The sequence below is a fragment of the Ixodes scapularis genome, unplaced genomic scaffold, assembly GCF_016920785.2.
Source record: "Ixodes scapularis isolate PalLabHiFi unplaced genomic scaffold, ASM1692078v2 PGA_scaffold13__105_contigs__length_92229423, whole genome shotgun sequence".
Classification (NCBI taxonomy): domain Eukaryota; kingdom Metazoa; phylum Arthropoda; class Arachnida; order Ixodida; family Ixodidae; genus Ixodes; species Ixodes scapularis.
Window position 1 is genome coordinate 31,229,214 of NW_024609839.1, and position 27,550 is coordinate 31,256,763.

General features: G+C 45.4%; 1 protein-coding gene across 1 annotated transcript in view; it reads right to left on the bottom strand.

The window, feature by feature from the left end:
* LOC8029896 (centrosomal protein of 135 kDa) overlaps positions 1-27,550 on the bottom strand; it is a 35,781-nt gene that overhangs the window by 4,768 nt on the left and 3,463 nt on the right. Inside the window, exons 4-16 of the mRNA XM_040207282.2 lie at positions 26,202-26,443; positions 24,868-24,972; positions 24,290-24,403; positions 24,167-24,226; positions 22,124-22,253; positions 17,290-17,531; positions 15,362-15,544; positions 10,177-10,232; positions 9,723-9,891; positions 8,205-8,315; positions 4,566-4,709; positions 2,847-3,056; positions 414-616 (exon numbers count right to left, since the gene is read on the bottom strand). Of these exons, the coding sequence (XP_040063216.2) occupies positions 414-616; positions 2,847-3,056; positions 4,566-4,709; positions 8,205-8,315; positions 9,723-9,891; positions 10,177-10,232; positions 15,362-15,544; positions 17,290-17,531; positions 22,124-22,253; positions 24,167-24,226; positions 24,290-24,403; positions 24,868-24,972; positions 26,202-26,443 (1,969 nt within the window). The remainder of the gene's footprint in view (positions 1-413; positions 617-2,846; positions 3,057-4,565; positions 4,710-8,204; positions 8,316-9,722; positions 9,892-10,176; positions 10,233-15,361; positions 15,545-17,289; positions 17,532-22,123; positions 22,254-24,166; positions 24,227-24,289; positions 24,404-24,867; positions 24,973-26,201; positions 26,444-27,550) is intronic.

The window sequence follows — 27,550 nt, forward strand, 5'->3', positions numbered from 1 at the left end:
CGCAGTTCATATCGAGGCAAATATTGAATAGTGTATTATTCCAGACTAATATTCGAAATTTCGAATATTTAGGCAACACTAATAACTTGCGATTAATTTTGCATTAAGAGGTTCAGAGCTCAATCGTTGCACGAGGAATGGCATGTTCTTTACCCACTAAGACGCGTAACATCTTAGGTGCTTCGACTGTACAAGAACACATAAATAAATTCTGTATGTGCCTTGCAGAAGACCTTCACACCTATCTTGTTGAAATTGGTGGTTCACTAATCGGACACCACATACAGCACCACATATAGGAGATTGGGCTAAGTTTAACTGCAGTAACGCAGTCGGGTCCTCGAAAGACATCTGTGTCCCGCTTGTGCTCCGCTGTTATCCACTTTACTGGGAGTGAAAGGCGGAAGTGGTACCTGTTGACAGCTCCCAGACGTAGCTGCTCCTTGACGGCGTCGAGCTCGACCGAGAGTTGTCGGAGACTGAGGTCGGCGTGGCAGTGGCGCTCTCTCGACTCCGAGAGAAGGCTCTCCAGGCCGGAAGCGTCCGACCGAGCAGTGGCCGCCTCGTTGCGAGCGAGGGAGAGGTCGTCCTCGAGCCTCCGCAGATGACCGGACATCTTAGGCCGACAACGTCAAAAATAGAGGTCAACACTCGGTCATGAAAGTGGATTCCGAGATTGTCACTGCTTCTAGAGCTTTTCCATAGAACTTGCGACTCAAATGAAATTTACATAGCTTATCTGTCTTTACAATTTGACGACAAATCTGCAACTGGTTTTGATGCAGCCTAATTAGTTTTGTTAATATCAAAAGTTTAGTTTGTCAAGATTGTGGGAAGAATTGGAACAAATTGAAATGCTAAAATCAGAAAATAAACATATCTCAGTGAACGGAACGGTCTGTGGAGTTTAATAAAGTATAAATGCAAGCTCTAGGATGAATTATCAAGTTTCTTTCATGACACTCGAGTTTTACGGTTTTAAAATGACTTTTTGAGGGAAGTATAAAAGACATCTACAAAGACATGATGCCATATTTAACGTATCTGTACTCCTTATTGGATATCTTGCACATACACCTACCAGAAAACGAAAAAAAAAAAAAAAGATGAACCATGGATATGTGCAAGTGGTGATATGGCATCTGTAAAATAGCAACGTGGGGAAATATTTCATTTTGAAATAGGTAATAGCAAAAAAAAAAAAAAGGCACAGACCCTCTTTAGTATGTTTTCAAGTACATAACTTCGAGATAAAAGAGACTTATTTCACAAAAAAATATTTTAAGACAAGGTGATAAGTCTGCGCAAACCTTTAAAAAAAACTAAAAAAGGTTTATTTATTTTTTGCTTTAAAGAGCAGTGTTTTTCCTTAAAATTTGCTTTGTCAGCAGGAGCTGCTGCACATTTGTCGACAGCTAAGAGCAAGGTGAGACACATCAGTTGTCCCAGTGGCAGAAACTTCGAGATTGAACGTTCGTACTGAAAACATTGCAGTTGAAGTGTCTGTACATACTAGTTGCTCTGTTGCCGTAGCGTTTATGCCCAGTCTTGCCATTGCACGTTTTCCATAAGAACAGGCTACTTTTTGCCGTGCACCATTTTTGCTTGTTTGTACAGACGCTCGCGCCGTATTGTCGTGAGAAAGTTGGCAGCTGAGGCACAAGGTTCAAACCCTGCCGGCCTGGTTTACATTTTACCTTTCCGGATACTTTTTGGCGGCTACTGAGTGTTTTGGTTCAGACCTTTCCTGAACATGCAGCACGTATAGACGCTTTACAGCAGCTGTGCATGGGCGCCGCCATAACTGACCTTCAGTTTTTGTTCCCTCTTATTCCGTTCGCTTCACTTCATCATTACCACAGCAGGACAGGTTATTGCCATTTTAGATGCTACTGTGTTCTTGTGCCCAGCATAGACCCTTGTGAAGACCCGTCAACGCCCACTTCAGTGGCTCGGCATCTCGGTAAGACAAGAGAGGGGCGGCTATGGCGGCTCAATCTGGCGCGTGTGTAAAGCGTCTATAAAAGCGGGTGTAGCACATTGTTTTGGGTCAGCTACCCTTCTGTTGCCGACACAAGATGTATGTTCCTTTTTCTTTCGTCTTAGAGGCGCACGTTCGTCTTGTCATACATTTATTTTTATACTACACTCATTTTTACTTTGTTTCACCATAACTCGATTGGCTCAAAGGGGCTACGGTCCATTTGAGTCAATCAGGGCGGCAGAGGTGAAGCGTGTGGCAGCCCTCACCAAAGGGGGAGAGCGTGACCCAAGCAGTTTGAAAAGGGGGAACTCCCCTCTTACCCTGACCCTCTTGTGCGTCTCAGTGGTCGCTTTTGTCCCCCTCGAAGATTAGCCCGTCGCTAAAAATTCATACAAAAGTGGCTTTTCTCTCTCCGCTGCTCGTGGCTTTGACAGCACTGCGCGTAACTAGTGAGATAGACTATATTCGAGGGTCTCCATCAGACGTGCCTATGCAGAGCGCAAGTTCGTCCGCTTCTTGCACAGGGGCTGCAATGGTATCAGAATGTTGAGCTCTTATTGGCTAATTAAAAAAAAAATAGTGGGTAGACCTCGAGGCATCTAGCATTGAGATCTACCCACCATCCTTTCTATCGAAGCCAATCAGAGCTCGGTGTTGTTCTGACGTCACCGCAACTCCTGCGCAAGAAGCAGGAGGCTTGCTCTCCACATTTGCTCGCTGGGACCGCAGCCTTTGCCAAGTTATGGTGACACAGAGTATACCATTCGACGTCTGCGACAACATAGATGTTGTTCTGATGTGCTCGTGTTTGTTTGTTGGCGCCCAAACTGAAGTGTTTCCAAGCTAACGAAACAAGACTTGCCGAGTGGTTGGTGGCTTGCTCCTCCACCAGCTGCTTTTGTAGTTCTTTCAGCTGTTCTCCCAGCTTTGAACGCAGCTCTGTGCTCCGCTGCAGCTCTTCGCGCAGCCTTTGTCTGTCGGCGTCGCTGCGCTGAAGGGCTTCCTCCAACGAAGACGTGGAAGCCTCGAGGATCTTCAGCCGTTCCTCCTGTTTGACCGTCGTGGCCTCGTACTGCACACCACATGCTATCTGGTTCACACATTTGCATTTGACAACGACCGACTACGCCATAACTGGTTTTTAAGCCTCTCCGGTCGTGAGCGGTCGTAAGTGCATGAACCAGCCTTACGAAGTTTAAAAAATTCTCCCCAAAAAAAAAAGAAAATTTTTATGCAATATTTACGTCATTATATGCATACCAAGTTGGGAGCGATTCGAAAAAGGGCTTCTATTTCGTGACGTCAATTTCGAAACAGACACATTCTTCGAAATCGTTCAAATGAGCCTTGTGACATAAACATTACGTTACAATACTCTTATTCACCTCGAGGATGTAGTAAAAAAAAGTTTGGCTTCTCGCGGAGCATTTATGATTTACTCCTTCACGTGGTGAATGAAGACATCTGGGTGAATTTTAGATTTGCTTGCCGTTGTTTTATAAAGACGTCCACGTTTCAAATGCCAACAACATTGTTCCTTCCTCTGACAACAAAATTTTGCAAGAACTACTTTGTTCAGTGCATGAACTAGTTCTGACTCATGGGTCTTATCAGGCACGTAGCCAGGATTTTGTTTGGGGGGGGGGGAGGGGGGGTTGGGGGGGGGGGCAGCTGCCCAAGACAAAATGCTTTATGAGGCAGAGGGCGGAGAGGAGGCCCCAGCAAATTGTTGGAAGATTTTGGGAAGGAGGGGGCACAGGCCCCATGGGCCCCCCCACCCACTGGATATGTGCCTGGTTATTCAAACACCTAAAAAATGACAAAATCTTTGGCAAATTCAATTAGGAATCTCCGATCTTAAAAACACTTTCAGCCTTTCCACTCTGATGTAGAAGGGAGAGCAGCGGAGCTGTAGCTTATGTTCTCGGCGGCGGCTTTCCGGGCAAGCGATCTGCTCTTCTTTCGCAAAGGAATCTGAAGCGCTCGACGCAGTGGAACTTCAGGCGATAGCAGCTTCGCGGCGGTTGCGGAGCCATTTGTGCTGCTGCACACATCGCCGCTAGTTCCACTCCAGCTCTTCTTCCTCCGAAGAAAGGTTGCCGCCATCTATGAGTGACGAAGGCAACCAGTTGTCTGGTTGCCACCATCGCTCATAGGTGCCGGTAGCTGTCCACAGTTCAATGTCATCATTTTTAATCCGGTGGACAGAATCCTGGGGAAACTAGCCCTTAACAGCTCCGCTGTAAAAATAAAAAAACTTAAAAAATGTTCTGAATTTATTTTTTTTGTAAGTTGCAAACTACACACATTTTGATTATATTATTTTCAAGAAAAGCATGCTTATTCACTTACATTGGTTCAGATTCATGTATGCAGTCAGTTTGCAGGTAAGTTCTGAACAGATTTTTCTGTTTACTCAGAATAAATTTTTCTGTCATAACAGAAAGCTTTGACCCAGTACCTTTGCATCCGTAAAAAAATTGAATCCAAACAGTGGCATTTAAACGGGAGAGGAGGGGACACAGGAGTGGCGGCATTGGGGGGAAAGAGATTACAGCCGCTGAAGCGCTGGGCACCTCACCTGAGCCGTCTGTTCCTGCAGACGTCGAAGCTCTGCTCGGCCGTTGCTGTGCTTGGCCTGGCTCTGTTCCGTCTGCGCCCGCAGGTCGGCGTTGGCTGCCACCAGAGACCCATACTGCTCGAGCAGGTCCGTCCTTTCCTGGTCCTAGCAATGTGCGGGGCAGGGCATCTGTGTTCCGTGCACTTGTAGCCCCGAGCTGTGTTGTACGCATTAGAGCTACCCAAACTATGTTCTCTGAATCCCCAGGCTTTACTCTTACTAGCACACTGTTTAGAGTCTTTTAATTCAATATACTAGTTGTTATGGATGTGTGAATAGTTGGTTTTGGGTTCGAAGCAAATAGTGGGCCAAATATTTTCAAATAAAATATCGAATAGCTTTTTTTTAGCCTTTCACTACTACAACATGCTTAAATGAAACCTAAGCTGAACTTGTGATGGGCGTTGTCAAGCTTCCACTTGTCCATTTATAAGATAAGTTAATCTCAATCTAACTGTACTTATCGAGTGTGGCATCCAAAAGCACAATGCCTACATCGGGGTGGCAAGTATTTGACATAAAATTAAACTTATAGAGATGTCCAGCTATACCTAATCGAGGGGATTTATAACGATTCTTGCTACCGTATTTACTCGCAGAATGAACGCACTTTTTTTCCCGAAAAATCGATGCAAAGTTAGGGGGGGCGTTCATTACGCCAAGTAATTTTTTGTGTCCGTATTTACTCGCATAATGACGGGCCTTTATCCTGAAAAATCGAAGTAACTTCTTATCTCTTTGCGCGCGGCGCCCAACCCCGACCAAACTAAACTATGGAAAAAGAAAAAAACAAAAAACTCTTGTTTTCTTTTTCTTAGTTCCTCTTTTTTTTTTGCTGCCTTTCGCAAGCTGTTTTGTTTGCTTAGGTGTTGCTTAGGCGAAGGCTCTCCGCTTATCTTTCTTATCTCCTTGCGCGCGACGCAAGACGCCCGTAATAGCCGATTCACACGACGGACCGAATCGCGATTTTCGTCCGCGGACCGTGTACCACGTGACCGGCACGTCACCGATTCCTGCGATCCGCGCCTCCTCCGCGGAGGCGCGGACTGATAAAGTCGAGCGCCTTTTTCACTCGCGGACGTTTGGCGGCAGATTGACTTGGAAAGCATTTAGTCTGGCAACGGTACATTGTTTTCTTGGCTTTTTGCTTCTGGGCGTTCAAAACAAAATGGAGCATCGTTGTGTTTTGTGCGTTGTTGGTTCATTTTGACGCGCGATTCTTGATTCCACGAGTGAAAGAAACTCCAGAAACTTGTCTGGCTGACGCGACGCAGGTTTCGGTACTCTTCCGGGTCCGTGTCAAGAAGCTCCCGTCAAAATTTGTCTAGCACGCCGCGGTAATTCTTGCACGTCCGATCAGGATTTCACCGACCAAGACCTCTCTTGTAAGTTGTGAATGTGGTGTGCTTGAGTGTTGTGCACGAGCGCGGAGTGCGTGAAGGCATCTCCAAACGCCCCTCCGCGAGCCCAGAACTTCGTCGCGTCTACGCCGAGGCTTTCTCTGTCATGCTTTGGGTTAGTAAAGTTAGTGGCGCTTGGTGCGAAGCCTGCCCCGGTGTTTTGTCTCGATCTGTGCGTAACAGTAGCGTACGATTCTCAATCGCGGTAGCAAACGTCGATTTCTCTCTTGGACAACGGTGCCATGGTGCGATGTTGGAGTTTCGCGGCACTGTGCGGTGGCGAGCTGGATCGGTCCGTCCTCGCTGGCGTCTGCTCGTCGTCTCCCTCGTGTGGATGCGCTTGGGAGACGGATGAACCGCGGATATGTCATCACGTGACCAATCCGTCCGCGGATCAGTCCGTCGTGTGAATCGGCTATAACCAAACTGCGCTGTGCAAAAAAAAAAAAAAAAAGAGAAAAAGAAAAGCTTCTCTTTTTCTTCTGTTCTTTTTCTCAGTTCGGTAAGTTTTTTTTTTTTTTTCTTTTGCCGCTTTTCGCAAGCTGTTTCGTTTGCTTAGAGGGCTTCTCCGCTCCTCTTTCATACCTCCTTGCGCGCGGCGCGCGACCCCCCCCGTAACCAAACTGCGCTGTGCAATAAAAAAAATAAAAGCTCTGTTTTTTTCTTAGTTCTGTGTTTTTTTTTACCGCCCTTCGCAAGCTGTTTAGTTCGCTTAGAGCGCTGCTTAGAGCGCTTCTTTCTTACCTCCTTGCGCGGCGGCGCGCGAACCCAAAATCCAGACTGCGCTGTGCAAAAAAAAAAAAAAAAAAAAGCTCCTTTCTATGTTTTCTTTTCCTTGCTTCCGTTGGATCTTTGCGAATTTTTTTTAACGCCTTTTGCAAGGCGTTTTGTTCGCCCACGCTGCCCATGCATTCGCGACCTCGCTGCACCAGGATAGAAAAGTGCGTTCATTTCGCGCGCGTGGGGGGAGGGTCAAAATTTTGACGTCCGAGTTGGGGGTGCGTTTATTACGCGAGTGAAAAAAAAAGTCGAAATTTTGAGAGCCGACTTGGGGGGTGCGTTCATTACGCGAGTGCGTTCATTGTGCGAGTAAATACGATATATGCAAATATCTTTTCTTCAATTATGTGCTATTAATGCAGGTTGTCAGGGCATCTCTGCTTTACACATATACTCATGCATGCCAGGCTAACCTGCCCCTTGACCGCCGGCCGGTTAGCCCCACGGCCGGTTAGCCCACACTCAATGGGGCTAACCTGCTGCAATGCTTAGAAAAATATGAATATTGCAGTTCATCTCGAAGCGAATATCGAATAGCGTGCTAGTATTTGAAAATTTGAATATTCGCACGACACTACTAGTTTAAGCATCTCAAAGAGCTCCTTCCTGCCTCTTGTTAATTTTTATCGTTTTTTCCTCTGCTATATTCATATATATATATTTTTTTATGGTAGCTTTGTGTGGCCCGCTGAGCTCATGGCACGGGTGTTTGGCAGTCGGCCAACTTCAATTGTGGCGCGCTTCACTTTTCAAGGCTAAATCAAAGCTAGCTTTAGTAGTAATGCAATTCTCATTGAAGCTATAAAAACTCAGTTGAACACCTACTCAGAGCACGAAAAAAAATAAATGTGCAAGACGCTTTGTTTTTAAGATGATCCACTCGTGCTTGCCAAGGACTTAATGCAAGTTGAGTGGCCCACAACCCACCTAATCTACAGTATTAGAATGTGTGATGTAGCTTGTATTTGTTTTCACATACCAAGCACTATTATTGATTAATTCCTGAGCTGCTATAAAAGCAATACTGGATAATCCCCACGCCAACTTCTTTCCCTAAATCAATCTATATATGATGAGACACAAATTGGCTTATTGCACATTAATCATTCTGCAAAAAAAATGCATACTCTCAAGACCACTAAGTCCACAACCTTAAAAAGAACACTGACTAATGTAAAAAAAAAAAAAGCAGACTATTGTAAACAACTTAATTTTTGCTAGGATCTATAATTTTTGTGCAAAATTCCTTACATAAATATTTTATCTCATAGTAAGGAACATCTAGCCTATTAGTACTCTGAATAGCGAAATTGTGTGCTGGCAATGTATTCCCCAAAGCCACAGTTCGCAAAACTTGCTAAATACTGAGTTCACAAAAACAAAGTTGTTTACTGTATTTGGACTGTTTCGGTTACCCCACCTTCAACTGGAGGAGTTCTTGCACTCTCGCCACCTCGGTCACATACTCCTGGATCTGAATCTTGAATTCTTCTCGCTGCTGCACGGCATTGTCCAAGTCCGCCGCCATGTTCTGCACGTCGAAATTACGCTTAGCGCACGAAAACGCTGGCCCTACATCTCTTTGTCATTTCAAGTGACGCGCTCTACGACGGTAAGTGAACCTTTTTCGCGTGACGGGCGCCATCTGGAGGTTTATCTGCAAACTACAAACAAGGGGCAGCCCAACGTGCCTCCATTCGTCAGAGCGCATTGACATTGTGCCGTTGCGTCGTATATGACTGAATATGACGCACCAAGGTAGGTGCCGCAAACAACGTTGGTCGTGCGGGATCGTGCCCTCCAGAAAAGGTGACAGTGGGAAGCAAGGCTGGGGGGAGAGGGGGTGTACGCCTGTAGGGAGGCTGACTGGAAAAAGGTCTATTGTAGCCACGAGCTGTGTATCAACTGCAGCATAAAATACCGAGCATGCCCTTGGGTCAAGATAAGCGTCCACCCACTTCTTTTGAAACTCTCGAAAACTAAGCAAAAAATAAATAGTCAAGTGACGACCGGGGACTTCTGAGCCCAGTCGGCTAACTGAAGTGCTCGCCGCCATCGTCGGCCACATCTCCAAGCCCCCCCCCCCCCCCCCCCCCCCGTGCAAAGCAGTGAAACCTACCGTATTGTGTGCCCCTATTTTCCGTATCTTCCAGTCCATAAGTTACCCCCCTATAAACTGTAGTTTTTGGCAGGCGGAGTCCCTGAAGCCGCGAACCTACGGTGCCACATTTTGGACGGGGGTGCTATGCCTTTTCTCCCATGCCGTAAATGTAGATATGGCATACATCTTACACGGCCCATATTAATAAAAGAACAATGCATATACCTAAGTCACACCGTTGCATAAGAGAAGCTGACGGAAATCTGAGAAAACTATCGCAACTTATACGTCAGAAGATTGCGTTGTGTGTATGTTTACACGGTGGAAAGTTACTAATCAGCCCGACCGGGCATCTGGTGTCTCCTCTGTAGATGGGAAAGTTTTGCCAGTGCAGTACCAGTGCTAGCCTGGGGACTTTAAAGTGCACCATGTGGTGGCGATACAAGACTGCATGCCAGTACGACGCTCATCTAGATCAAAACGGGCGAGGGTGAGGATTGAACCCAGGATCCCCAGGTTCTGCGGCGCAAGCTTTCGCTCCACGCGCTCCGAGATGAGACGCATTAACGCGCTCTGCCACCGATCCTTTCTGCCCGTCCCGCATTTTTGCTCTTGGAGCCAACGGGAAACTACACCTCCCAGTTTTTGAGGGCAATCTCCAAATATCGGGTGGGCGCCTGCTTTACGAACACCTCGCTTCTAACATGAAGGTGCACTTTACACCGTGCTGTGCGGAAAGAGGGGCACCTCCCAAAGCCACGAGCCCGTGCTCGTAGCCTTAAAAATCTGAACAAAGAAAAACGCTGCTCCAGTCGTTGTACGACGCAGCGACCGTACCTGGTGCTCTTTAGCGACGAGGGTGAGGTTGTCTCTCAGCTGACCGTTCTCTCGGACGAGCCGCAATATCTCTGCGTGTGCGGATCGGGCGTCGTCGTCCAGCTCTTGGATCCGAAGCTTCAGTCTCGCTAGTTCTTGCTCTCTCGCGCGAATGCTGCCCTGGAGATTGCTGCAGAGAAGCGGATGAGACGCAGGGGCCTCGTTAGAACGGGCGCTGTGCTCTGCTGCGGATCGAGAAAAGTGGGGCAGGCTCGTTTTGCAAAGCCCTCTGCTCTTTCCAGTTTAGCAAAGTGCATGCTGGAGAACGGGCAAAAGAGGAGGTGAGTCCACCTGCCTGCTCTCCGGCATTTTCTACGCTAAAATTGGAAGGGTGGAGGGCTTTGTGGGAGGAGCCTATCCTGGTTTTCTTAACCCGCAACTAGGGTGGTGGCTGGGGCCAAGGAAATTGGCGTACTCAACGTGGTCCTCTGTGGCCTTGCAGGTGAGCTCCGTGTTCTTCATCTCTCTGTCCTGAAGAAAAGAAGACAAATATATATACCTTTCTTCTTCTCATATATACCGGCTCCAATAAAAAATATCGCTGGTCGTGTTTCCCTTATTTTTTTTTTTCTTTCTTTCTTTTTTTATAGTCACTAGGGGTGTTGCAAATTTTTGTCGAACCTTGCGGTTCGATTGGTTCAACCGTTTTAGAAAATTTGACCAAGTTCAACTGATGAACAGTGTCGCCCGGCTGATTTCGAATTTTGGGAACCAAAGTTTAGAAAGTTCATACTTGTAATCCCTTTACCCATTTTGTTCTTAGCCCGAGACTGAGGCAGGAAAAGAGGAAAGTTTCAAAGTAGAAGAAAAATGAACAGTCGAGCTCAGCGTTGAGCGTAAAATTCTTCATTAAGGATCATAAACCGGAGATGCCACTTAGAGTCGTGATCAATGAGAATGGTACTTGGCAGAAGGTAGTCTCCGTGTTTCTTCAAAAAGGTTTAAAACATGCAATTCTAGATAAGTCATTGTCACTGAGAAATTCGAGTGAGTTGACCACAATACTCGATGATCATCATGGAAAGGAAGGAGATGTGTTGTCAATGGACATCAAGGATCTTTATTATTCATTAGAGAAGAGCCGGCTGATGAAAAGGGTAAAAGGGATGCTTGAAATTAATTTGGTAAGGTTCCAATCACGGTCAGGCATTTCGGTGGACAGTTTTCTTGCCATTCTTGATTATTACTTGCAGTCAACGATAGTAGAGTATGAAGGGAAAAAGTATTTACAGAAAGAGGGAGTATGCATTGGGTCGAGTGTTGCACCGGCGTTAGCGGAAATTTACCTTAATTCTTTGGATTGTATTGTATCTGATAGATTGCAGGAGATGACGTCGGAGTCCTGTTTTGTGAAAAGATATGTCGATGACATTTTGATCTGCTCTTTTCGGGAGGGATTATCTGACACTCTGGAAGCATTGATCAGATCGGCAGCCCCGGAACTGAAGTTTACGGTCGAACGACCTACGAATGGTAGACTGCAGTTCTTAGAACTTATGATTCAGAATGAAAAAGGGCTATGTTGGGAATATGGAAAAGAAAACGCAAAACCGCTGCTGTCAAAAAAGAGTTGCCATTCAAAAACAGTGAAAGCGGGTATTGTAAAGTCTTTAATCACAAATGCAATGGAAAGATCATGTACACATTTCTTGGATGAATCGGTAGAAAGACAGTGGAGAAGGCTAAACAGTGCTGGTTATGAGGATGAATTCGTAAGGAAGCAGTTATCCGTAAAATTCGCAAACAAATGTACAGGAGAACCAAAGCAAAGGTCGAAAAATAGAACTACTGTAATTCCATTTTATCACAAAATTTCTCACAACTTAAAGGCTTGTGCCAAAAAGTTCAATGTAGATCTGGTTTTTAGTTCGGATTATAAGTTGAGTAAGCTCACACCCTTCCACAAAAGTGTAAAGGATTGCGAAACACATAGAGAAAAGTCTATTCCGTGTGGTAATGGAGTGGTATATGAAATCCCCCTGGAATGTGGCTTTAAATATGTGGGGCAGACGTCAAGGTGTATAAATGACAGATTGACTGAACACAAAAGGAATGTCAAAAACAACGTGGCCAATTCGGAAATAGCGAAACATGTTCAGAATGTAATAATTGTATACTCCACTGGTCTGAAACAGAGATAATACACAGGGAGGTAAACAACATCAAAAGGGTTGTAAAAGAAACAATAAGAATAAAATCAATGGGCAACTGCATTAGTCAGGTGTCGTTACAGCTTAGCAGCAGTGCAAAATCATTCTTGCGGATTTGAAAGTTTTGTAAAGTGCTTGTTGAATGTGAAGGTGTAAGTGGTTTCCTCCTTTGTGTATCACGTGGATTGATATCTTCTGTTACCAGGATGCTTTGTGAATGTGGGTCGGAGAGTAGAGGGGGAAAGTGTACTCTGTACGCGAAGGATTCATTCAAGTGTCTTCCGGGTGAGGGGAGCTATTGTTGCTTTGTGGAAAACCTCAAGGTCGTTTGACAATTGTGTTGAAAAGATGTGAGACCTTTGTTATCTTCTGGCTTTCGAGATCGGGAAGGTTCTGTGGTGAAAGTTCGTGGAGTGTATATAAGAAGGTGACCAAAAAAACTTGTCTTTAGCTGTGTTAGGGACGTGTCCTCGACTGTTCATTTTTCTTCTACTTTGAAACTTTCCTCTTTTCCTGCCTCAGTCTCGGGCTAAGAACAAAATGGTTAACATCCACCAGGTCGCCTGCGCAATCACTACATTATCATTGTAATCCCTCTTAGAAAGTAGTTTTGTTTCACATTTTATAAAATGGTTACCGATGTTTACAGGATATAAAATCATACAGAGGTACGTCTAATGCTTTCGTTATTAATGTGAACCAGTGAAGTGATACATCCAGCCAATATTGCACCCTTTCTCCGCCAGGTGGCGTTGGCTCGTTTTCAAATTTTCACGCATGTGCACGACAGTCGAATTTCCGTCGAACTTCGCGTTGGGAAGTTCGAGAAAGTCGCACTCGGTCGAACTCGAATCTCTGCGGGCCCGCGACATCCTTGACAGTCGCTGACAAAGTGAGAACGGCAGGGAGGAGTTTTGGTTGCCCCGTCTCCGGCGCCAGCTTCCCACCTGGGACGACGCTTCAACGTTTTGCAAGCTTTGAGCGTGCACGAGGAGGGGCATTTAAAAGAGATGCCCCGTTGCTCTCATGTTAACAGGAACTATAACAGATCTGGTTATTGAAAACTCGCAGTGGACGTTCGAGTCAAAAGCGTCCAGAGCTGGCGACCCTCCGACTCCAAACTGGGCTCAAAGTTTGTCGGACCCACCGTCCTGGTAGACCAGGAAGTCCGGGATTCAGCAAGCCGATCAATTCGGCAAGCCGATCAATTCGGCACGTTCGATGGCTCAAATAACGCAAACCCTAAAATAAAAAAGTAAAAGAAATGTATTGTACCTTCATTTTTACAAACAAAGTTGCAAGATGTGGAACATGCAGCGTGTTCCAAGCCATGTTGAGCGTTTATTTATTAGTCTTTCTGAACTTAACAAATTTAGCGTGACAGACACCAATTAGCATCGCCGATTTAGCGTCATGCGACCCCAGTGTCACGTGCCATTGTGACACTGTGTTTTGTGACATGATGATGTCATGTGACTATGTCAAGTGACCCTCTTAGCAGCGGCGGATACAAACATAAAAATACAAACAAGGTTACCGTATAGGATATGTCATTACAAAACAAAACAAAAACAAACAGCAGGTGAAACAGAAATTTGCTCAACAGATATACTACAGTCAAACCCGTTTATATTGGACTCACAAAAAAACGTCTACCAGTTCAATATAGCGGGTAATTCGATATAAGAGTTTTAATGAATTTGACTCTTAAAAATACTTTCTGCTGACATATTACACAATGAAATAGTCTTGCATCTCCTGCTGCTTTTTCTTCATTGCATTCGCGATAACAATATTTTTCTACGCTATCGACGGACTGTAAAATGCTGAGGCCGCTGCCTTCTATATTCGCGCATTAGCGCCGAACTATGCCAAGAGCACGGGGCAGATCGAAGCAGGAACACCTTCTCCTACAGAGTGCCGTTTTTCTCTGCAAGTTGGCTTTTCCCTAAGGCATGCTGCGTTGGGGGAAAGCCAGCTAGCAGAGCAGGCTGGCTTTTTTTTTCCTCTGGGCGGCCGCGTCAACCGTCCTGAAGAAAAAAAAATAAATATATATGTATATATTCTCTTTTGCGGACGAAGCGGGGAGAGGGTGCACGGGGCACCCTCTCCCCACTCCCTCCGCCGAAGAGAATTTTTTTTTTTTTTTTTCTTCCAAACAATTAACGCAACCACCCCCGCCCCAAAGAAAAAAAAAAAAAAAAAAAAAAAAGCCAGTGTGTTTAGCAAGCTCGTTTTCCCCCAATGCGGCCACTTGCTTTGGGGGAAAGCCAGCTTGCAGAGCAAACTTGGCAGTTCGATATATCGGTAGTGGCTGCTATTTTTGTTTGATGTAACCATAGTTCTTGCTATATATTATCACTGTAACATTACTGTCCACAAAAATTGTTCGATATAAGGTATAATTCGATGTAAACGGATTTGATATAGTCGGGCTTGACTGTATACATTTTGCTTCAAACAATCTTAAATACACACTTTTGCAATATACTGGCATACAACATACCTCTTCAAAAATTTACAAATTATATCATGGTGGCTTTATTGCTTCCTAATAGGTATTTTATAATTTATTTCTAATTTTTCGGTTATTGGGCATTGTTTTAGATTATTTAAAATAATTGGGTATTGATTTAAATGGTCTGATATAAAAAAACTTAACCTCTGCTCTCCATAATTTGTGTGTGAACGAGTTTAAACTACTAATATTAAGTTTTGCCTTAAGTTATATGGGCCAACTTTTGTGTGGTACTGTGAGGTAAACAATAATTTGTCCAGTTGAAATTTACGCCAAACTTCGAGGGACCTTTTATATTTGTGTAGCTTTCTTATGCGTACATTGTATCTTTTAAAATAGGGGATTACACGAGGACAATCTAAATTTGCACGGAATGTGGTTGATTAAACTAAAAGACAGTAACTTGAGCAAGATTGTACGAGGGCAAAATAGATCTGCCGTTTCACTTTTGTTGAAAGATGATATCTCAACTAACTTTAATAGACACATCTGAACTAGATGACCCAAACTCCAGGTCAAAATAATATTTTTCTCTCGCAAAGCTATCAAAAATTAAAAATGTAATCCTCACTTTTTTATTTTTTTTTTAAATTTAGATGTATAAGGCAACACTGAAAACTGGTTACAAGGAGTTTGATGGTGTAAAATAAAAACAAGAACTCACGCCAGAAAAACAACAAAAAAACCAAACAATTTGCGTTTTCTAGATGGCCTTCTCGACCTGCAAATGTTACAACACATGACGTCACCCTGTTAGAAAGTGCGTAGAAATTGGAACGTCGGTTTTGGCACAACCTTCATTCGCCGTTATTTCAACAGCTATTTTGAATATAGAGGTAACGAATGGCACGCCGTGAAGAGTAGAACTGGGCGTTCCGAAAATGAGTTTAGCTCGGGTAGCCCCAGAAAACACGCCCGCAGCGAAGCCTCACCCTTTTCCTGATCTCTTCCTGAAGGGCGGCCAGCTGTTTTGCCTGCCTGTCCCTTTCGACCCGGAGCTGGTCTCTGTGCTCGGAGAGTTCTCCCACCAGCGCGGACAGTCGCGTGGCCTCTTCCTGGAGCCAGGGCGGTCCTTCCGACGAGTTTTCCGTCGGCACCGGACCGGGACGACGCTCCTGGGACGGAGAGTTACGGCGGGCGCCTCGATGTTATTGTAGTGCATGCTTGAATTTTGTGATTTAATTATGCTCTCTGACGGACGCTAACCAGTGGTTGCAGACATGGGAAGGCAAAAAAACTGCGTCTTTTAATTGGATAGGGCAACGAATGAATCTTAATCTAGTACAGTAAACTTTCGTTAATTCTACCTCGAAGGGACCTTGAAATTTGGTCGAATTATCCGAACGATAGAATTAAAAAAAGGACAGAAAAACGGTTAAAATTAGACTTCCTCTTATTGTCCACAGTACTCACAGACGGTCTGCTGCCTTCTGCGCTTAAAACGCGTGTCCAAAAGCATGCTCCGTAGAGCAGCGTAACTAAACATCACGTCCCCGCAAAATCGCGCACTACAAAAAAAAAAAAGCAAGGTTTACGACTTGACTTTGGCGCCAGGCAGCCAGACCGTCGGCGACAGAGAAAAATAACAAAAATAAAAAAGAGGAAAGAAAACCCGCGCTTTCCGACGCGCAAGATGGACCGCACACGATGCTACAAAAAAGCGCTTTGAGAGCACACGCTGTCTCTCCGCCCGACCACGTGTATGTTCTCCGCGCAGCTCCACGCCAGATTGGCTGCGCTGGCTCGTGCCATTCACTACGGTCCATCTCAACGGCGTAGAAAAGCAGGCGCATACTTGTGCATCTTCGGCTTTGCAGCAAAGGGCCCGTGTTTTGCCGTACCTTGGTGGTTTTTCTGCCGTGGTGCTGCGCAATGTAAGCCCGCGCACGTTTGCTCGGGACGAATTATCCGATGCGGAGCCTTCTCGAGTTCGAACTATCGAATTTTTCCTCCCATAGAAAGGTATGGGCGCTCGCCGGGACTCCTGAACACGATCGAATTAAACGAAAAGTCGAATTAACCGAGGTCGAACTAACGAACGTTTACTGTATTAGCGGTGGAACGAATGAGAATAAAGTGCGCGCTTGTGCTCCAAGAGATTGTTTTCGCCGCTCCAAAATGAACTTGTGGCTGCTTCCCAAAATGTTCCAAACTTAGTGTTGCGGAAAAATGGCTGCGCAGATTTTCACCTCCATGCTGTAATACCACACAAGCTGCCAAAATGATGGCCGCCGTTGATTTGCGACAGCACGAACATTTCACTATTAGCCGGTCTTACAAAACACCCTTTCACTTCCGGTGAGCCACGCCCCGCAGCGTTGACAAACGGTGTCCGTCACTTTTGCCACTAGTTTGCGTGCACACGCTCAGCATTTATTAGCGTCCTTTCTTGTGTTGTTGAGATGCACAGGCATGGCCCCAAGAGGTTCCGTCGACAACAAAACTCGGCAAGTACGATGCACGACCGGGGACGCATTTGGGATGCGTAAACGCGTGCTTACTTCTCTTTTTTCCTCTTGGAAGCCGCTCCGGCGGCATCTGCCAGGGCCTTTCAGGCCGCCGACTGGTCAATTTCCGGATCGCCAGCTCGTTTTAAGTTCGGACAAAGACCGATACGTGTAAAAATTAAGCACCAGCCGGCACTCCTTTATAGGCCCGACTACTATGGCTGGTGCAGTTGATCACGACGCGAACAAACTGCAATGGGTATTTGAAAAACATTGCCTTCGTGCATAGAAAGACATTGGGCAAAAGTTCAGCAACGTGGCATCCGGCAAAACTTTTATACCTATACCTGGTCGATGCAACGCGTGGATCTAAAGAATGCTTCGTCGGTGTCGTGGATCGCGGTTCAGCTTACCTTTGGCAGGGTCTGTTGGCTCTCGGAGATCCCACGAGTGGAGGTCGGGGCTGCATTCTTGGGTCGCAAGTTACCAGACTCGAGGGTTTGGTGGAGTTGTACCAGCTCCTCCTTGTAGTGGTCTCTTTCCCTCTCCAAGGAACGGACTAGAGCCTGTAGCCCGTCGCACTCTGGGTCTTTCGGAGCCGGATCCCTGTGCTGCTCTTTGCACAGCCGTTCCATTTCACGCAGAAGCTCACGTTCTGCGAAGCGGAGAAATGGGTAAGAGTTTTAGCTATTGAAACAATTGCTAGCATCTGTTTATCTCGTCTCAAATAAACTAAAGGGCAGTTCTCCGCATAAGTCACAGCCTGTGCAGAACAATTTGTGTCAATGCTCTTAGCTTTTTTAATGTTTGAGTGAGGCTGACACATCCTTCATCACTCTTGGGTCACTCTCCAGAGAGAGACATGGTGGTGATGCCTCTTAATTGGTGAAGCGATTTTATTTGTTTAATTGCATCTGTCCTAACCTAACCTATCCTAACATCAAGGGGGGACACTATCCAGGAAAAAAATAATTCTGCAAAAAAGGGTGATTTTGATAAATGCCATCTTTACATCCACCAAAATCCAGAGGGTATTCCCAGAAAGTTTTACAGTTTACACTGCACAGTTACTTTTTTATAAATTATTTCTCGGTCCACCGATGCTAAAGAAAAGGAAGACGTTGGAGCACCTTCAACGCGTTTTTCTCTGTTCCACCTTTTGGCACAAATTTCACTTTAGGGAAACTATTGTTTCCGAATGGGATGAAAGGAAAGACTTACTCATTGTTTTTTCTAACTGGAATTTAATCGACAGTGCAACTTAGGCATTGTTTTTTTACTTTGTGGATGTCTTTTATAAAAGATATTATGATTTTAACGGTGACATAAAAGGCAAAAAATGTATTTGATTTTTCATCGTGATGTTAACATAAAATAAATTACTTTTTGCAAATTTTCTTTTCACAGTTGCACTGTCCAGGCATTCTGCTGCATATTTAGTGAAGAGAAACGTTTGGTATCATATTAATTTTCCTAAACAAAGTCAGAGTGTTCCTCATAAAAACAACTATAATTTATTTTTACAATTCATGTACGCAGATGAAACTCTGCCCTTCTTTCAGCCTCGCAACTGCTGGTATGTGCTGTAACTTTCATTCATATTAAGCGAAAGGTTAGATAGTCAGGGTGTCTAGCAAATTATTATTTTGAAATTCCCTGACTTTTCCAGGTTTTCCCTGACAATTTCAGGTGAAATTCCCTGACCACTGTAGAGGCGATTAAATATATAAGACCATTACCACACAAGGCGTTAAGCATTGAGTACTTTGAGGATCATTTTGCACGAGCTTAATCCAACTTGCACATTCCAAAATATTCGGGTTCGTCCGGTCCGGATTAAACGAGCACTTTCTTGCCGCCGACATTGTCAGTGAAGAGGCCCCCACTTCCAGAAACACAATAAAAACACGAAACTCAACCAGACACGTAAATAACCGAATGGCAGCATGGCCACCAGATGGACCCTTTTGGATACTTTTGCTTAAGGCTTGGATTAGATTGGGGTCTGCGGCCTTTTTATTTGTTACTAAATCTAGTAGCTCTAACTGGATCTAGCCTTGTGTCGTGTCCTCAATCCAATCCAATCCAATCCAAGGCTTGGACTAAATTTGTCGGCTGTTCCCTTTGCATCGGATAGCACACTACATCAGGTGAGCAGAGCCCGCGCTTCGCTCTAAGCAGAATTTACTGCATATTCTTCTGCCCCCAAGTCTTTGCTCAGGGCACTCAATGGCGTTTCCTGCTCGTTTTCCCTGACTGGGCTCAATTTCTGACAATACCCCTGACAATTCCCTGATTTTTCCCGGTAATCAAAATTTCCCTGACAATTCCCGGTTTTCCCGATCGCTAGACACCCTGAAAGTTTACCCTTTTGGGTAGTGTCCCCTCTTAAGGGGGGAGGCTGGTCTTTAAAGGAACACTGACAGGGTATTTATGGTGGCCAAGGTTTTTCTTTGTACATGACACGAGAGCCCAACTACCCAAAACACAATTTGCGGCTTGAAATTCGTTTTCTTTTCGCCCGAAAAACGCCGAACAAGAACTGGCCGGTTTGAGTCGAGCTGACCTACTCCGCGGTCGCGTGCCATCTTCTATGGTTTAGACGCAACCACCAAAAATAATCAGTCATAAGTCATCGAAGGCACACACTCAATATTAAAATAGAAGAAAAATACAATACCCATTTTTCGTGGCTTCTAAAAAGCTGCAAATACATTGAATGAAAAAAAAAAAAAGAAAAGGTTGCACAACTATGTGACTTTTGGAAACACCCTCCTCCTTTATACTTCTTCTTCCTCCCCAGTCCAGTTTAGGTTTCAGTGTCAAGCAGTTGCGTTTTTCAACTTTATTAAAAATATGTGATGCTGTAGCAAAATGTTTATTGGATAGTCTTCTGACATTATAATAAATTGCCTAACCACAAATAAAAAATAAATTTTGGGAGGCATCAGCACTCCTTTAAATGGTAAAAAGTTGGGGAAAAGTCATTTTTGAGAAAATGGCTTTTCTGATGTTTAGACATACCTGCCCAACTCTGTACAAAATATTATTGCTCTATCTAATTTTCAAATATGAAAAAAAAAAAAAATTTGAAGGCTTAATTTTCTATGAACATTCAATAAGAATACACATACTTCCAGTGCTTTTTGGGCGCAGCTCTTAGGCGTCCGTTTCTGGCTTGAGCGGTGTCGCCGTCGGCATAACCGCGTGGTGCATTATGGGAAACGTCCCATAATGCAACGCGCGGGACCGTTGTGACGCCACGAGGGCGACATTTCGGCACGGTGACGTTTCGGCAGTGCGCGGTACATTATGGGGAACAACCTATAATGTAGGATGTTTCCCATAACGGTGACGCGCGATGCATTATGGGACATTTCCCATAATGCACCACACAGGAGGGAAGAGGTGGGAGAAGGAGGAGGGGGAGGGAGGAGAGGAGAGGAGGAAGAGGAGCATACCGTCCCCTCTAAACCCTCCCCTTCTCCTCCTCAAGAGCTGCACTCTAATTCGGCATTACAGGAAGTTGTAGACGTCTTTCCTTTTTTTCTCTTCACACTTCTTTCACAAGTACCGATGCCTTACGGGCGTTTTCTGAAGTTTGTCTTAAACATTATTACCACGTTTGGTGCCATTTTAATCGGGAAGAATGAACCTGTGCAATGACGCTATTTTTATAATCTTCCAACTTAAAGAGAGTTTTATCCGATTAACTACTTCCGTAAATAACAAGAAAGCATGTCTTTCACACTTTAATTACAATCGTTTTTTAGTAACATAACCCTCTCAGGTGAGATCTAAAATAGCATCACTGCACAAATTACAGCTTTGTGAATGATTAACATTTTTTAATAATTTACGAAAAAAAAAAAATTTTAATGACTCGTAATAAATGATTTATTAAAATTAGAGATTTTTCGCAACTCGGGTTTTAATAAAGATATTCAATATCTGATTGCATATTTGGATTAGGTGTGAGATGTGTTATATCAGTGTATAGTATAATAAGTATTCTTTCATAAATAATAAAATTACTTTAAGGCCTCACATCCCCCCTTAAAAGATGAATGCAAAGGAAAAAAAAAAAAATTAAAAAAAAATTTATAACGAAAAAGAAAAATTTTTAGAGCTATATTTACGGCGCTAAACGAATTTGTAGTTGGCGCCGGCGGGCGCAGCAGAAAAGTGGCCCTTATTTAACACGTGGTGCTTGCGCTCTTTCGGAAGCTTCCTGTGGCCTCTAAAAGTAACTGATTTATCTTTGTTTGAAGTATAAGAAAAAAACGACGATTAATAAATAACTTTTAGAGCCCAAAGGAAACTCCTGAAAAAGCGCAAGCAGACATGATAGACCTGTGCGCCGGCCAGATGACGGCGGCGGCGCCCCGAAGCAGACAAACTTGTGCAGCGGCGGCGACGGCAGCGTGGAGAAACGTGTTGTTGCGGCATTGCACAATGCTCAGCATGTGGCGGCAGCGTGACTTCATGGCGGCGGCGACACAGCGTTGCGGCGCACAGGCCCGCCAAGTGACCAGCGGTGGCTCCCGTGGGCGCCAACTACAAATTCGCTTTGCGCCGTAAATATAGCTCTAAACTTTTTTTTTTCTTCGTTGTAAATTCGTTTTATAATATTCTTTTTCCATCTAGCCTGTTTTAAAAAAAAAGTTTTTTTCCTTTGCATGAGTTCTTAAGACTAACTCCGGTAAATTTGCCCACTCTAGCTCAACTGAGAAGTCTAGTAAGTTTGCTCACTGTAGCTCCAGAGCTCTAGTCACGGTGGCTCAAGCTCTAGTGAGAACTCTAGCTCTAAAGGCAGCTCTAGCTGTGGTGAGAGCTCTAGCTGTAGTAAGAGCTTTAGCTTAACTGAGTGCTGAGGGCTCTACCTCTAGTGACTTTACTCTTTCTAGCTGAAGGGCCCCATCTCTAGTGAGAGGCCTAGCTCTCGTGAGAGTTCTAGCGAGAGCTCTAGCTCAAATGAATGCAGAGGGCTCCAACTCTAGAAAGCTCTAGTATCTGACAAATCCTAGAGCTTTGAGGCTCGCTCAACACCACACCAAACTTCAACCTCTTTCAGCACCAGTGTGGATGGCAAGACTCCAAAAAGCTCATATTTCAAACTCTAAATGCTCGTCAAAAGAGGCTTACTTGTTTTTGCATTCTGCTAGATCGGAGTGTGGCACTGTCCCCACGACTATGAAATCGTACACCAGTCTTTCTGTTCGTGCGAAAAAAGAAGTCCCGACGCACCATTGCTGGCCATCTGCTGCACCCGTTCTTGGAGCGTCCTCTTCTCCAGCCGCAGAGCTTCCAGCACCTCTCGGAACTTGGCATTCTCCGCACAGGATGCGTCTTCGCCGCCACTGCTTGCAAGGCGCTTCTGATCACGTGAAAAGCCACCCACATTTCGTTGTTTTTGCCCCCAAAAACTCTATAGAAGGTTCACGAATACTACGAATTGGCATCTGATAATACAAGTGTCTGCACGGAGCTCAAGTAAATCAGACTTGTCCAACAAGGAGTTTCGAGCAGACCAGAAGGTGGCGCAATAAGAAAGCCGCTCGTCTTTCGCACATCCTAAAGGCACTCCAAATATATGGCATTCACGGGTCTCCCGTGACAACACAATGTCAGATCACATCAACCGACACTACCACATGTCGCACTGGTGTTGTGAAGTGACGTCACAAGGGTATGAGAAAAGCACATGGTCAAGTGACCTTATGTCTTGCAACCACGTGGCATCACAGTGTCGCAAGACATCACAATATTGCGCCGTATTATTACCTGATTCACGACTGCCATGCCGTGACCTGTTTACATGATGATGTCACAATTAACTTTTTCAAACCCTGATGACATCCTGTGAACGCCCTTACGCCATCACAGCGACGAATTACCATTGATGCCACACTTTACGGACATGACATTGTTCGGGGCTGGCTTCATGAATGATATGCATCTAAAAGAATCTTGCTAATGTGCCAGGTTCAATACTCAAATTTCGTAAGGAGCTAGTGCAATTGTGCATGTCCATAAACACAGATTTCCCTCTCAAATACTTTTCCGCAATCCGGAGGTGCATGCAGGAGAAGCCGCCATGCTGGTGTGAAGTAATGGCATGCTGCCTTCACACCCTAAAACTTGCAAGATGAAGCAGTGGCTGTTACACAGGTATACACAATAGCATGCACAATACATAGACTAGCACCAGTAAAGCAGCACAGGGGTGCACAACATGCGGCACTTCCTGTGCAGCCCGTGGACAGGACACTGCGAGATGTGCTCAAGACAGCAACCAATGCGATGGTGTCAGATATTGAAAACCTATCTGCCAGATGTTGAAAACCCGTACAGTTCCCAATAAACATTTTTTTTGGCCTGCACCATTTTTTGAGTTGTGCACCCCTGCTTTAGCAGGTCTCTGCGCTTTTTAGAAGATCGCAAGAACAGTCACTAGTCCGATTACTGTCAAATACCGAGCATGCAAAGGACATATATCAAGTGCACCTTCTCAGACTTCTGAGCTTACCTAGCTAACGAAGGTACCATCGCATTTAATAAGAGCTGAAACGGTACTTCGTCCTCCTTTAGCACACCTGCCACTTTTTGAGAGAGCTGTGGTCCAAACTACTTAGATATGAAATGTAAAGTTGAGGTCTCTTCAGACTCTTTGACAAACCGTAAAATATAACAGGGATCGTGGAGACAGCGGACAGAGAAAAAGGCTGCATCTAGTGTTTCGAGTCATGCTGATCGTGACAACGCACCTCTACAACAGTCACTTCTCCAAGCATCTCGGTGCAAAGCGGTGAAGCCCGTCCTCTCAGCGCCCCAAGCGCATTTTTGCTCATGGGCCAAACAAGTGCATATCCCCCGTTTTTCGAGATTATACTTCCAAATGGGCCTTTTTCTAGTAAGCCTCTGCGCGTCCGTACACCCTCTGTCCAGACCCTATCTTCCCGCTGTCGCCATTTTTGGAGGGCACTGTCCCGTACAACCGATACTGTCGGCACCTATCTTCATCCATGTTACGTCCTATTTTAAGACTCCTTCGGGAGCATTGGTAGCATGGTGCATAAGGAGCAAATGGAACCCAATACAATGGCATGATGCCATTGCGTCTTGAAAAGCAGAGGAATTCTGGGTTGCCCTTCATTTGTAGTTTGCGGAGAACCACTCGGACAGCGCTCGTCACCCGCAAAAGGCCCATTTCGGGTGGGCACTTGCTCAATGTTTTCCGGTAGCCCTTTTTCTCACAATTTGCTCGCAAAAACGAACAGTTTTCCTCACGTTTTTGGTCTGCTTCAGGTCCTTGCCGAGTGGCTCTGCCTTGCGCTGCAGGTGACCAAACTGTAAAGGGAACATTCTTCAGCATCACTTAAACGCCCGACCGCGTCAAACCCCAAAACTCACGTTGACTTTACGGACGTGTTTCGCCGGCTTGAGTGCCGCCACGGACTTCCGTAGCTCGGGACACGGCGCCTGGTCCGCCGGAAGAGTGACCTTCGGGTCTGGCGCAGGCTCCTCCTGAGACGTTGCAGATGAGCACGGGAGAAAAAAACAATACGAGCACAATCACAAAATCGCGATCGTTAAACGACAATCATTACATCACTCCTGCCCGTAGGTTTTGGTTTACTACCCTATAAAAGTTTGCCTAGAATAATGAAGCCCACACTACAGTCCGTGACAGGATAAGAACAACAGAGAGATCCTTTGGTTGTCCCGCCTCCAGTGAAAGCTTCCTACCCTTGACACTGCTTCTGCGTCTTGTAAGCTTTGAGTGTGCACATTAAGAACGGTGGAAGGCAATGAGCACGTGCGGAGGCCAGGTATTAAAGAAATAACACCCGGGCGTTCCTATTTTTATTTAATTATTTAACGAAGCTACAGGCTTTGGGAGGGGGGTCTGGGTGGGTCAATCTTTTTAGTGACTACAGTCCAAGTCGTACATTGGTCGGGCGGACCGATGTGCGTCGGTCTCTCCTCACCTGTAGCTTGCAGCTGCACCTCCCGTTCTCCGAGAGCGCTTTGTAGGGAATGCCGTCTCGAAGCAGCCTGGAGAGACGCTCAATCTCCCTGTCTCGCGCCTCCACCTTGAAACGAGAAACAGTGGGTGGCAACATTGGAGGGACACTAAAGTGGATTCCGAGGTCGTCTTTGTATGGCGCAAACTCGGCCTATGCACCCTAGAAAGCCCTGAATTACGCCCCCTCTTCTGAGACATACGTCTCAGAAAGAGAGGCATGTTGCAATGTTCAATCACAACATCAACACTTGTCCTGTCATATATACAGGTCAACGTCGATTTAACGAAACCCGATTTTACGAATTTCCCGATTTAACGAGGCTATTCGGATTCCCCGCGCAGCCTATGCGCGAGGTCTCCCTTCCTCGATTTTACGAAGTTCCCGATTCAACGAAATAATTAGCGGCTCCCGATGACTTCGCTAAATCGAGGTTCGACTGTAGTCCTCTTTTGTCCTTGTCTTTTGAGCTGTTTTTGATAACCATGTACAACAAGATAGTTCAGCTTCCAACTTTACTACACATAGATTGAGTTTGTGCATGAAAAACCACGTTCAAAAAGTGCTTTAGTGGCCCTTAGTCTGAATCAAATGTATATAGTACATAACATACATGTTCGATGCCCATTACTGTCGGTTTCATTTTCTGCAGTTTTTATTGCGGCAGGTCTAATTCTCTCTACCACACGATCAGCACGATTTGCATGCTCCTCCTACATGCATGCAAACGTAAGTGGTAGAGCCCCAAACTCTTCTTTGCAAATCAAGCTCGGTAGATGCACGCTTCACGGCACTGTCGGCACGGCACTGTCGGCACAAACGTGACATCTGCGTTTCTCTTAATCTTAGGGAAAGGCTATTGCCGACCACCAAGTTTTACAGCCAAGTTAGCAACCAGGATAGTGGCCATTCCACCACACTGCACTCCGATCCAATCCAAGTCAATCCAGTGCTGTGCGAGGATCTCGTGGCGTTCGGTTGGGGTGCAGTGACACGTGGGGTACGTAGTCACGCGATGCGTTTACGGCGCCTGATTGGCTAAAATGGCCCGTAGTGACCGCTGCAGTCCGTCGTGAGCTAAAACCAAGTATAGTAGCTTTGGTGACTGTGTCTCAGCTGCCTGTGAAAGACAGCACAATCTGCACCTGCAACATTTAAAGTTAGGTTTTGGCCAAGTACCCGGCAATGCAGCCTCTGCCCGTAGCGCATAGCAATCTGAAAAGCGAGTCTACGGGTCCGGCGGTGGCAACGTTCGGTGACTCCGGCGCGAACCCTAGAAGGGAGCTGGGCATACTTGCCCGTTGCTGCAGTAGCTCCAGAGTGGCCCTCGACTGGTGAAGCGACTCCTTGAGCTGTTGGCGTTCGTCTTGAAGCTGGTGAATCCTTGTGTCCGCCAGCCGAAGAACGTCAATCTCGCGGGCATCCCTGGGATGCCTGGGTGTAGTAGCATGGCCGCCGCCAGTGCTCCCTTGCTGCCGCGTCAGCAAGGAAGTGACTTCCATGCCTTGCGCACGGTGCGATGGAGCGGCCTTCGTGGCCTCTGTGGGGAGAAATTTTAGATATTAAAATGCAAAACTTCTTGCAGTGAAATCATCTCTCTAAGAACTCAAAAAATGATTATGTGTGTTGGTGAAAATGAACCCCCTTCCCTACCCCTCCTACCCAAGAAAAAGAAAAGAAAGATCTTGCACTTTACCCCGATTTTCTTGTATTTTATTGTCACTTCCAGTATTTTGTCCTCACACAATTTGTGTAGTTGCCGTTCCCAAGAGTGCAGATGGCTTACAACATTATATAGTGCGATTCGGATATTTTTCATGGTCTTGATGTATTCGAGGAGACCCTGCAACTAGTGTACACCGTCTGCGCTAAAGCCATGATGTTGCTGCGTTTTTATAATTTCATTTTTACTTTCTTTTATATCTGTCTTCAAATTTGCTTTCCTTGTATATATTGTGTGCATTCTGTACCTAGGTAAATTCTGTATCCACCATATGTATTATCTCCAATAGCCTTAGGTTTTCTGCAGCTTTGTACAATTGCTTGTACAGAAAGTGTACAAGTGCACTTTCTTTTGTCAAAGGGAAGCTTTAAAGGGGCACTGACACATCAAAATCGTAATTTATTTTATTATCCGAAACGATTGAAAATGATGCCGGGACATTACCCTCAAAATTCGAAACTTGGGAATTCAGTATTTGTGAATTAAAAAAAACAATTTCCAAATGCCGAATTTGAAGTTCCCGCGCGATCCGCGCCAGCGCAGTGAGTCAAATTTTGCGGTCTCCTGCGACTCGACTTTCTTTCGGACCTCCGCACCACGCTGTGAAGCAAAGCGCCGTTGCTACCGCGACCCGAATAGAGGAGGAGGTGAGCAGGCGGGATAGAAGGGAGCCGACACGGGGAAAAACCGGTCTTCCCCGACATGGCGATAAGCCTCTGCTCGAGCGCCGCCAAGGTTTCCGAGGGAGAACACAAATTCAGGAAGCGATATCACACCGAAATCTGATTTTTGGTATTCCAAAAAGAAAGGCCGTAGTGCGTTCGTCATTGCGTTAAAAAACATGTTTTACGATTGCCGTTATTAAATGTTATAGAAATGTCGCCTACAAAGCTTCAAAATTTCCTGATTTTTGACGTCACCGAT